The sequence below is a fragment of the Otolemur garnettii genome, unplaced genomic scaffold, assembly GCF_000181295.1.
Source record: "Otolemur garnettii isolate 467f Iridium unplaced genomic scaffold, OtoGar3 scaffold00037, whole genome shotgun sequence".
Lineage (NCBI taxonomy): Eukaryota > Metazoa > Chordata > Mammalia > Primates > Galagidae > Otolemur > Otolemur garnettii.
Window position 1 is genome coordinate 6,627,824 of NW_003852432.1, and position 12,547 is coordinate 6,640,370.

The 12,547-nt window shown below is 35.4% G+C and overlaps 1 protein-coding gene across 2 annotated transcripts in view; it reads right to left on the reverse strand.

Annotated features, from left to right (window-relative positions):
• The window catches only part of PTPRZ1 (protein tyrosine phosphatase, receptor type Z1), a 120,620-nt gene that overhangs the window by 60,060 nt on the left and 48,013 nt on the right, over positions 1-12,547 (reverse strand). For both annotated transcript variants that reach the window (XM_012805164.1, XM_012805163.1), the window contains exons 6-7: positions 11,058-11,215; positions 10,764-10,914 (exon numbers count right to left, since the gene is read on the reverse strand). In XM_012805164.1, coding sequence (XP_012660618.1) covers positions 10,764-10,914; positions 11,058-11,215 — 309 coding nt within the window. The remainder of the gene's footprint in view (positions 1-10,763; positions 10,915-11,057; positions 11,216-12,547) is intronic.

A 12,547-nucleotide genomic window follows, 5' to 3' on the forward strand; every position in this document is an offset into this window, starting at 1 on the left:
TTGTATTTTCTTTTATTTCAATGGAAGTTTAAAAAGTTCTACTTTCCTACTGTGCCGTTTTCTCAGGAATGGTCTCGGGGGAAATGCTACCACCACCGTTATGTACACTCTGATCTCTGCAACATGATCTGAGTCATTTTTGATCGCCTATTTTGTTTGACATTATTGCACTATTTGCACACTGTCTTATATGATTTCATTCTGGGCGAGTCTTAACTCTTCTAGAAGATTATAAATATAGGAACCATAGCTCTCTATTTCTATACTGATATGGTCTTGGATATATTTGGCTTAAATTTTCATGTTTAGAAATAAATGAACAAAGAATATCTATAATTCATGATGCCTTTATTTCTCTTGTTTTGTACCTGAAAAATATATTTAGCTCAGGATAAAGAAAATCCAATTACAATAGTCTGTTGTTGGACATTTTTGTTATTAGACAGTCCTTAAAATAATTTACAATTCCCAACTAGTGAAAACCATAGAACTAAAATGATCATTTCAGTATTTTTTTCAGACATGCTGGCAAAAATACCACCTTGCAATGATAAAAAAACTAAACAAATAATTTTAGGACGTGAGAAGATTTGTTTGTCTTATTTGAAAAAGATAATATTGTGAAAAATCACTAAGAGACTTCTTAAAATGAATTCAAGTCCATCCTGGGAATCATGCCAAAAATTTAGTCCCACCTAAAATATTGCCTTATTCTTTCTAAAACACACTCACCATGTGATAGTTTGGACTAATTGGGAGGAGAAAAATTATAAAATTTTATGATCTTGTGTTACTGAAATAAGATATAGTCTTCACTGGACAGACAGATTTGCACAGCAATGGGAGAGATAACACTCTCAGAAAAAGATTAATAAATCTGCTCACGGAAGCTAGGCTTTGTTTTCCGATGGTACTTGTAGTTACAAAGCCACCAGATGGGAGCCTGCAGTCTACCTAGGTCAACCAATCATTACTGATGGAAAAATCACAAGGACTCAGAGGCAATAGATCAGCAACTGCATCAGAATGTGACCTTTTTGTCTCTACTAGTCTGTAATTCATCTCATGAACACAGGAGGGCACTCACAACTAATAATTCGTCTGGCAAATTGAAAAAAATTTTACATACAGGACTTAGTATTAGCAATTTTAGCATATATATATATGTTAGCAATGGCATAGAAATGATTCAGAAAAGAATTAACATGCATTCTTCATATAAATACATGTATAACTTTATATGAGTTAGAGAATTTTTCACTGTAGACCCATGATATCATTTTTTTGCTTAGAAAGGGTTTAGACTGGAATATTCCTTTAGGAGCTTACTAAAGGACAATTCTTACTAAGAGGACAATTCTTTCATTATCAAAATTTATGAATTCAGAATATGAAAATGTAGAAACAGGAAACATTCTAGCTTTGACTTTTAAACACGTATATAAAAACCTGTCAAATGAGTAGCATGTAGAATATAAAATGTCATAATTTTTTTTAAAAACCGTGTTTTTTATTAAATCATAACTGTGTACATTAATGCACTTATAGGGCATAATGTGCTGATTTTGTATACAATTTGGAATGCTTACATCAAACTGGTTAACATAGCCTTCGCTTCATTTACTTAATTGTTGTGTTAAGACATATATACTCTACTCTTAATGGATTTGACATGTACCCTTGCAATATGCACCATAGGTGAGGTCACACTGATGACCCTCCCTTCCACGCAGCCTCCCCTCTCTTAGGTCCACAGTGCATCATCTGTTACTCTATGTACTGACACTTCTATTAATGTCCACCAGATGGCAGAAGACCATCAAATCGCGACCAGGCCTCATTCTTTTTTCCTATTGAATTCCAAGTCCACTTTTAGAAGGGGAAAAATTATTCTGGACAATATCATTTGCAGATTTTTGTCCTTTAAATATCAAACTCACTTTTTAGAGAGTCATGATTTAAAAATTAACTATACTTTTTCAAGACAAAATCATCTTACAATGCATTAGTTTTATGGAGGCACTTTAACCTAAAAATCTTTTGAGAAAAATATAAAAGTATTACTTTCGAAATATCCAAAGGACTACTACCCAAGCAGCATAAACCACTTTGGCTGGATGTCTGTATTAATCTTGCCTTAATGGCAGTGATCAGTTAGATGTTTCAAATTTTAAGAATCAGTAGGACCCCAAAAAGAACTTCGCATTCCTTCCCAGTAGGTATTTGTTCTTTGCTTTCTTCCATTTTAAGTCTATGGGACTTTCTTCCATTCTAAGTCTATTATATTTGTTTGATACCTTTAAATTTTAATTAGAGATTAATTTTTAAAATGCTCCTTGTGTTTACTGATAATTAACAATTTAGCTTTAGTTATACGTGTAAAGCTACAGCTAAATCTCATCTTTTAGATACTGAATCACAGAATTTTATGGAACAAAACCCAAATGCATTTTAGAAAGTCTTCAAGAGAAAAGCCTCTATTTCTATAACTATAATGCTGCTGAAGGGTTGCTCTTCTATAAGATAGAACTAGGTCTTTAAGTAACAATCTAGCTAATTCCTTGTATACTAATTAATCTTTAAATACAAAGCTGGGTAGAAGACCATGGAAGAAGCAATTAACACACATCAAATTTTCCATCTGTATTCAAAATCAAGAAGGATTTTCGAGATCAATAGGTACTCGGACACCGAATACAAGTTCCCATAGAATAAAATAGTAACAAAAATATAATTTCCCTGGTAAATGTGAAGTTCAGAAGTCTTTTGAAGTTCCACTTTTTTTTTTTTTTTGCAGTTTTGGCCAGGGCTGGGCTAGAACCTGCCACCCCCAGTATATGGGGCCAGCACCCTATTCCTTGAGCCACAGGTACCACCCAAAGTTCCACTTCCTTCTTCAGATACACATTTCCCATCCTGATTCCTTTCCATGTCTAAGTGTGATCTGGGTCATAGCTACTGATTCTTTATTGACCACAGACCAAGGACAACCTGGTTCTTGTAGGCCTCTGGCTATGCGCCAGCTTCTGATACATGTGGGGCCCATGTCAAGTCACACAGAGTGCAAGTACGTGCGTCAGTACTATAGAAATGGAAAGGGTCTTTACTGTTCAAAATGAAGATGCACTATTTTTTATTTTATTTTAATTTTTATGGAGACAGAGTCTCACTTTGTTGCCCTCGGTAGAGTGCTGCAGCATCACAGCTCACAGCTCTTGGGCTTAAGTAATTCTCTTGCTTCAGCCTCCCGAGTAGTTGGGACTACAGGCAGCTACTGTACTACAGTACAGCTAAGATGTACTATTTTTTTTATAAAGCAGCTATAAATGCCCTTTTTGAAACACTCATTTTTCGCAATCCACTCTCATCTGCTGGGTTCCAGGCACTCTTGACATACAGATGAAAAAGGGGCTAATCCTTGCCTTTAAGAAGCTCATTCCCAGGCTGGGTGCAGTGGCTCACGCTGTAATCCTAGCACTCTCGGAGGCTCACCTGGGTGGATTACCTGAGCTTAGGAGGTAGAGACCAGCTGAGCAAGAAGGAGACCCAGTCTCTACTAAAAATAGAAAAGTAGCCAGGTATTGTGGCAGGCATCTGCAGTTCCAATTACTCAGAAGGATAAAACAAAAGATCACTGTGCCCCAAGAGTTTGAGGTTGCTGTGAGCTATGACACCAGGGTACTCAACCCCAGGGTGACTGAGTGAGATTCTCTCTCAAAACAACGACAACAAACAGAAGCTCATTCCTGTGATTGGTTTCTAACCCCAGATTTACTAAGCTCTTGGATATAATTACTACTTACTAAGTCTAAAGTCTGGACCCCTAGTGCAGAGAATGCACAATAAACTTGTAAAACTAAATTTGCTGTTTAGACAAAATTAGGTTGTGCTTTTCAAAATTACACATGTTTTGTATTAAAAATTTAAATGCTTCACAAAGTTTTAGCTGAAACAAAGTTGTGGTTTATTACTCATCATCTCATTATTTCTATGAAGAGTGAAATCTAGAATATGAGAACACACATGACTTGTGAAACAAGTACCAAAAAATTAATAAGCAGAGCACTGATCGCAAGAAAAGAGGAAAAAGTAGAGGGGGGAAAAAAAAAAAGAAATGAGGAAGGAGAAATATCAATGAATTTTTTTTGGCTGTTACAGATCTCTTTGTTAATTATGAAAGTTGAGGTAGATGACCAAGGGAAGGTGTGGGTTTCCTCTGAAGGTGCAGTCTTCGTTCTTTGCAAAATGAGAAAAATGTAGATGGATATAAAAAGAGAGAGAAATGCCTCTTGAGGAGTGGCAGAGAAAATGTCATAATTACCCGAGATGACTCCAGGTTTTACTCAGTTATGTCCCACTGATTTGAACTTCTGTACAGTATACCATAGCTCATGACAAAAGCTCTTTGTGAATATACACTGATAAGTTCACCATGTCTTTATTTGAAGTTTCTGAGTCTCATTTAAAATAAATATTAAGAGAGGTACTTTTCAAAATTACACATATTTTCCATTAAAAGCTTAAACGCTTCACAAAGTTTTGGTTGAAACAAAGTCTTGTGGTTACATGAGAGAAACTTAAGACTTACAGACCCAGAAGATAACCAAGAAGGCTGTATTTCTCTTTAGGGAGTAGCAGATCTTAATAAAACTATTGTAAACATTGATACAGTGTTAAATGTAATAATTGGAAAATATATAGTCTTGCATTTATAAATGCGTTCATTATTCACTTTATGTAATAGACAGCCAAAAGAAGTCTTTGGAATTCTACCTACTTCACCCAGTCTTCTCTGGGGACACAGAGTAACTTTGTCAGCCGTTACATTTGTAAGCTATAATCTTCTAAGAAGTGAATAATCTTCACTTTGCTTTTCTGAATATAATTATAGTGTTAACATACAACAGGTGACCATAACAAATGCTATTTACAACCACTGACCTTCAAGAAGGTAAGTATACTAATGTATAATTCATTGTGACATTTTTCGGAAAATTGCAGAAAATTTTTAAACTCAAATATATTATGCAACAAAGACACTCTCTTCACTTTATTCTACCCTGAAAAATATTTACATTCTATTTTAAAAATTGGTCTGTATTAAATATATTACTGTATTAGAAAACTAAATTGGAAGCATATCCATAATTTTATTTAATGAATTAGTCTGAAACACATGGAAAACTTGGATAGTATGTCATACCTGTGACATCCTGTGTTTTATACACATACACACATTACAGTAATGCTATGCTGAGTCTGGAGCACACGGCATTCAATGAACTGGACTGTTGTGCAAATGCTACCTCATTTAAACCCCACAACGACCATTTTGAACTTTCCCGTTTTATAAGTGAAGAAACTGAGGCTAGCTGAGGTTAAATAACTTGACAGCTTTTATACAACAAATAAATATTGGTGCTGGGGTTTGAAATCAAGCCTACTGGACTGTAAAGCCCAAGCCTTTTCTCTACTGTGCCTTAGCAGGCCCCTGCCTCTTAGAGGGCGAACCTTGTTAGGAGGTAAGTGTGGCATAAAAGCCAGTGCTGCCTGGAAGGAAGGGGTAGTTGAACATCACTACTTTATACGGGTGCTATGTCGTGTCATTATTCACACATGGTCCTCGGTATGCGAAAAACAGCTTTTACTAACTCCTTCAAGATCAGACATTTCTATTAAATTCTAGGATCCTTAGAAGATCCACTGCCCATTTTGTGATGTCAACAAGAAATGTCTTTCTAATAAATACTGGAGCTACACAAAAGTGAAAACATAGTGGATCAAAGTTCGGGTAAAATATGTATTCCTGTGCAAAATTTTGTTGGGTCCCTTCTGTGGATATAAAAATGAAGACAGCCCAGCCTGCAACCTCCAGGAATTTACCTAAATCTGCAGTCCTCACACGGCTTTACAATTATTTGCGATATATTTTGCAAAATACATTTCTCTACAATGAAATTATTGAGGGTAAGATTCTGACAATTCTCACGCTAGCTCTTCTCTCTTCATCAAAATGAGAATGTTTGATATTTATAACGACAAAAATTGTCGACAGCTGAAAAACCAATTTAGTTTTAATAAACTGTTAGAACTACAGGATGAAATGTTACATAAAAACAAGATGGTGCATTAAAAATACACCTATAACATGGAGTAAAAAAGACAACAAACAGACATGGAGTGTAGTCTCATTTTGAGAGGTAGAATAGTATATTTTTAATTTAAGAGAAAGATCTGAAAGGCTGTTTGCTAGAATACTCATAACAGTTATCCCTGGGTAGGAACAGTGTAAGGGATTTTTATTTTCTTCTGTATGCTTATATATATTTTCTTTTTTTCAAAGTTCATGTAATTTATAGCTTATTTTCATATTCAATTTAATAAATAATATATCCTGAGCATAAATGCAATCCTCAATTGTCATTCTCAGATTCGGTTCCAAAAGGCAGAAAAGGAGATGGCGTCAAGGAAAACAAAGGAAAAAACTGCCACAAGAACACAGTGTCTGTGCAGATAATAATAACGCTGTGGAATGTAATTACTCATGATGGAGAAAGCAAAAATTGCTATGGTTGGTGAAAAGAAACTCTATCATCAGATGCCTCTCCCTTTTTGACTGCAAAACAAAAAGTGAGTTGCTCACTTTGTAAAAAGAATGTTATACAAGGGAAGACTATAAAAATATGATAAATGTTTATTATGGCTAAATACAAAAGCACTTTTAAAGAAGATTAAGAGAGCCAAAACGAAGAAAGTAAATTATTCACCTCTTTCTTTTTTCTGAGTCACAGAGGAAACTATTTAACAATGATATTATGACATGGATATTACCTTTTTAAAACTAGAATCCTCCTTTCCCTGGAATATTTAATTGACCTGCACACATATGCTGATGCTATTCTATTGTATTCTCACGAAGGCTTCTGCAGAGTTTTTAATTATTTAAAGGATGCTCAGCAAAGAAGAACTTGGCTCCAACCTGTGTGGCAAGTCGGACAGTTGTTCCTTCTATGATTGTTGCCAGGAACACACACACTCACTTTAACCTCAAAGGCTGAGTGTTAAGTAAGCTTGGGCCGCATGTCAATTCATTCATTTGTTCATCATCCATCAAGGAGTCAGACAGCATTTCTACCTGACAGGTGCTTTATCAGGGGAAATAGATAATACTGAGATCGATCAGATAGATCTACCACGAGATTAAGGTGTACATATAAACACTTCTAAAGAAAGGCATAAAAGGCAAAGTATAATAACTATAGGTAAGGGGGCTTAATAATTCAGAAGAAAGAAGAATTACTTTCAATTATTGGTCCTAGGGAAGGCCCTATACTGAGTAATGGCATACAAATTAATTATCTGATAGTGGCTGATATCAATTAAAAAAAAGAGTTGACTGAATATTTAACGGCATGGATAAGACCCTGCAAGTGACATAACCCGAGTTTCTAATATATCTCACTGCTATCTCAAAGTCATATATTTTGACAAAGATTGAAGCTTTAAAATCGTAAATGTGGTCACAAGTGTATGCAACCAGAGGGGGGAAAGTTGTTCTTTATAACTTCCGACTCCCCTAGAAGGGGGAGAACATCTTGGAAAACAAGGGGCCCCTGCATTGCTGACTTCATTGGCATAGGCATGGGGAGGCAAGTGTGGAGGACGTGGGACTAAGATAATTCTATTGCCTTGGAAAGACATGAAGAATCAAGTGGGCGCCATGCAGCAGCAGAGACTCTGTAAGGGAGACTGACCCAAGAGGAGGGTCAGAATCTGACGGGGAGGGCTCTGGGGCCAAGCAAAGGGCATGCAAAAGAGATGAGCTTCTGCTTACATGATTTTAGAATAAAAGTGGGTAATTGTAAAGACATGAAACTTTAATGAAAAGCTAGTATCGGCCTTTGAATGCATTTGCTGTTCCTGAAGAAATATAAGAGAATAATGCTTTCCAAAGATTTTCTAAGTTGTAGTCCTAAGTTTTAGGGATCTGCTAAGTTTTGTCTTCCCTCGTGACTTCATTAATCTTTAGTCAAAATATACATATCACAAAGTGTTGGTGTGGCTGGATTTTCTTCAGGAAGCCAGGGAAGTGGGCACTTGTCGGACTGAGTGCACAGCCAAGGCAGCCGATGTACATTTTTATTGTAAAACTCATGTTTTCTTAAATTTTGCATTTTTTTCTTCTTATTAACTTGCAGATTAATATGAGGGTACAAACAATGAGGTTACACTGTCTGCGTTTGTCAGGTAAAGTCCAAGTTGTACTCGAGCCCTTCTCCCGGCTGTGCCACAAACATTTCCACTCTGTCTGCTGGTGACAGCACATCCCTTCGCTTTAAATAAGTCCATTTTTTTCCCTAGTCATTTCTACCATTTTAATCATTTTGGAGCTAAACCACAAATAAGTGATAAATTATTATTAGTCTGGCAGTTACAACAGTATTGCAGCAAAAACATGAAATTCTAAAATATACAACTGCCCTTTGAGAAGAAAAGTGATTTGAGTGGAGCCAGCGTAGAGGAGCCATGGTACCTTCATATAGCCCCCGGACACCAAGTAGTTTGGCAAGTAATCTGCCTGTGTTTGACCTTAGGATAAATAAAGCATTCAAAGGCCAATACTATTTTTTTTTTTTTTGGTGTTTTATATCACTAGGTCATCAGTTTATATGAAAAAATTACATAAGGAGAAATTACGTTTCTTCATAAACATAAAGCACAATGGAGAACTTCGCAAGGTTTTACGATCAGGGAGATTTGGGTTCAAATCCCAACTCTACCCCTTTCTGGTCGTGTAAACTTGGCAAGCCATTCTAAAATAGCTTCCCACACTGGAAAATGAGGCCAATGTAATAAAAGTGATACAAGGTTAAATCAAATACTGTATAGTTCAATTTTTGGAGAAGTCACAAAATACGTAGCGGCTATTACCACTTTTGTTATTACTATCGTTTCTTTGGGTCTTTAGCAGTTAACTGTGAAAGCCATGTTCTACATTAAACCAGAATTATATGTAGATTACACAGTGAACAGAGCAGGAAGCACACACATCAAGCGTCACCTTCTATGTTTCTATTATATAGAAATGGATTCTTTCAGTCATGCAGTGACTATTCAGTGAATGAGAGACTAAACAACTTAGTCACTTCCTTCACAAGGCTCAGAGTCCAGTGGGTAAGACAAATAAGTACACAGATAAATCCTGTTCTCCGGCAACTCCTATGAAGTATGGCATACTCTGGCTGATGCACAACTCCAGATGAGTATCATTTGCCACGAACTCTTTGGGTATGGTGCCTCCTCAGTGTGCAATCCCGTGCCTGGTGCCAGAACCAGACTTGGGGTGATAGAGTCACAGATGGCCTCCCTGTGAATGCAATTTCCTACTAAAGTTTTGAAGAATGAGAAGGAGGCAGGGAAACAGCGTTCGTAAATGCAACCTAGAACCATGTGGTCTTTATCTTCAGGAGACTTCATGGACTCAACACAAGAGAAGGGTGCTAGTTGAGGAGAAGTAAGCAGAACTTACTATGCAATGACAAGTGGTTTGGATTGTATTCTAAAAGCAATAAGGCCACAGAGGGTTTTAATAAAATATAATTGATAAAAGTCCATGAAAAATAGTCAATTTGTTATTTGGTCTATAACGTTGGGAAAAAGGGATAATTAAACTCACTTTTTTTTTCTAATCAATTGTCTATTATTTACCAGACAGGATGTTATAGTATTTCATAGTGCTGGGAGAAATATAATTAAACTGTCTCGCTTCAGAGCAATTTAATTTGAAACTTAATGTCATATTAAATATAGCTATTCATCACTGTTTTCTTGAGCTCTATTTTTTTTGTTAAAGGATAAACAATTTCACAAATACCACATTAATATAAAACCATGTTGTTTTACAGCCTAATCTTCAAAAGAAGATGATTATTAAGTTAATATTGCACATGGCAAAAAATTCATTGCAGGGCTGAGATCAAAGAAGACCATCTACTTGAAAGATCGTAAGTCCCCAAACGAAAGCCACTTCAACTATGTCTTTCATGAATTGGCATAATCTCTCCATAAACTGAAAAGATCAAATCAACAGATCCATCTGATTGTGTTCACCGGACATTTTTAAAGACTTTTGATTGATCTTTCTTCTTCAAAATACACAAAGGGCATTTCAGAGACACCCCTACTGGTGTCATCTCCACTGGCTGCACCTACCAAGAACATACTTCTTTTCCTCCAAGGAAGGAAAGAGGAAGAAGATTCTTTTTGAAATCATTAACAATTCACTTGAAAACCCAAACAAGTGCCAAGAATCAGCTCAAATATGCTTCCTCCATGGAGGTTCCCTAATCATCTCAAACAGTGGTGATATCCCCAACCTCTGAACACCTCATCCTCTTATTCATTCCTTTCTTAAATTACCACTCTTAATCCAGGCAAACACCAGGCTATAAAGTGAATTAGGACGTATGTATGTAACTTTGCTAGATATTCTGGAAAAATAACTTTTTTTATTGAATCTCAGTTTTGTTTTTCTCACTTATAAAATGAGTTTGTTCATATGAGGAAGAACGGATTCTCTGATAATGATTTTATAGATGTGGTAGCAGAAATTCAAAGAATTAAACAGCTTACCTAAAGTTACAAAACTAATAATGAAAATATTTCTAAAATTCTAAGTCCTGTATATTTTCCATCATTCCACAATTACCTCCTGTAACATCAGCTCTGTGAGAATTGCAGAAAAATTATGTTTCAATGCATACCTGCTTCATGAATCTCTTCCTTTCCAGTGTATGAGGAAAACACTTGCCTAGAGAACTTGTACTGTTGTTCTCGAAAATTGTTTTGTAAGTAGTCCATCAACATGACATAACCAGATTGTTGCATGGTAAGAACTTCACAAAACACAGCCAACTGGAAAGAACACCAAATAATTTAGCATATCTGCTTCAAAGGCATAAGTAAATGCTTTACAACAGATATTCTAATGCAAAGCTAAAAAATATATTTTTTAAATTGCTTCAAAGCACTTCATTTGTGTGAATGTCAAAGATTACCTGGCTTTCAGAGATGCTAACTGTATCTTTGAAAACAATCCAGTCAACGGTGTCTGTGCAGGGAGGAGATGTCAGGGAGCCATTGTAAGTGTAATACTTGTCAGTTGAATTTGGCAGAAGGTTCCGCAATGTGAATGGGTCTAAGGCAGCCTGCTTCCCTACAAGGGAAAAATATACAATTCAGTTGAAATCCCAGCACTGGAACTTAGCTGTTCAAACCTTCTATGAAACAGAGACACATCCTTTTTGTCATGCATTTATCAGAACTAAAATTTTAAGAACATGTGGGAAGCACTTAACAAACAGAGATAAAGATGGCATACTCCATACTCCAAATTATGTTATATATATATCACTATGCAGTGTTACATACCTTATCTTTACAACATCAAGATGCTGAAGATAATATTTTAGATATAAAAGATACTTAAAAATTACATGATTATCTCAATAGATATAGTTCTATCATTAGATAAGATGCAATATCAGCTCATGGAAGACAAAAATACAGCTTTACACTGATGGAGATTATTTTCAAAAGTCATAAAGCATAACATTTAAGGATGACTTATTGAAAGTGTCTGTCCCAGAGATCGAGAATGAGACAAGAATATCCTGTCATAACCATTTCTATTTAACACTGAATGGAAAACTGGGCCAATGCAATCAAGTAAGAAAAAAGTCACATCGATTGTATAGAAAGAGTACCATCAGAATTTGCAAAACCATAATCGTGCATATAATATTGAAAAAGTTCAGAGTGTAAGAATTTATAAATGAATTTAGGGAAGTCAATGCACATAGGATCAATACATAAAGACCAACTGTATTTCTACATGCCAGCATTAAACAGCAGAAAATAAAATTTAAAGCAACATGTCTTAAAATAGCAAAAACAATCAAATATAAGTAAATCTTAAAAATGATCTGTAAAACATCTACATTGAAAATTACAAAATATTCTTGAGAGAATAAAATATATGCTGACAATATGTATTTGTGGGCTGGAAGATTCAGTGTTGGGAAGATGTAAATTTTCCCCAAATTGATGTACAGGGAACACTGAGTGCATGGTTTGTGTGAGTGTAGTCAACATGCATCTTTTAAGGGTACATGTGAATCTTTCTAAATGAAGAATATAAATGTCTTATAACACAATAACTAAGAAAATGACATGAAGGCTCTGTTAACCAGTTTGATGAAAATATTTCAAATTGTATTAAAAAATAGCACACTGTACCCCATGACAGTATCAATGTACACAGCTATGATCTAAAAAAAAAAAAAAAGAATCAAATTGAAAAATAAATAAATAAAAAAAATTGGTCTTTAACAACAACAACAAAAAGATAAAATTTAAATGGCGCCTAAAAGAGTTTTTCCTACACTTTTTCCTAGAATTCTTATAGTTCCATGCCTTACATTACAGTTTTAGTCCATCTTGAATTATTTTTTGTGACTAGTAAAAGCTCCTGTTTCAATATTCTGCA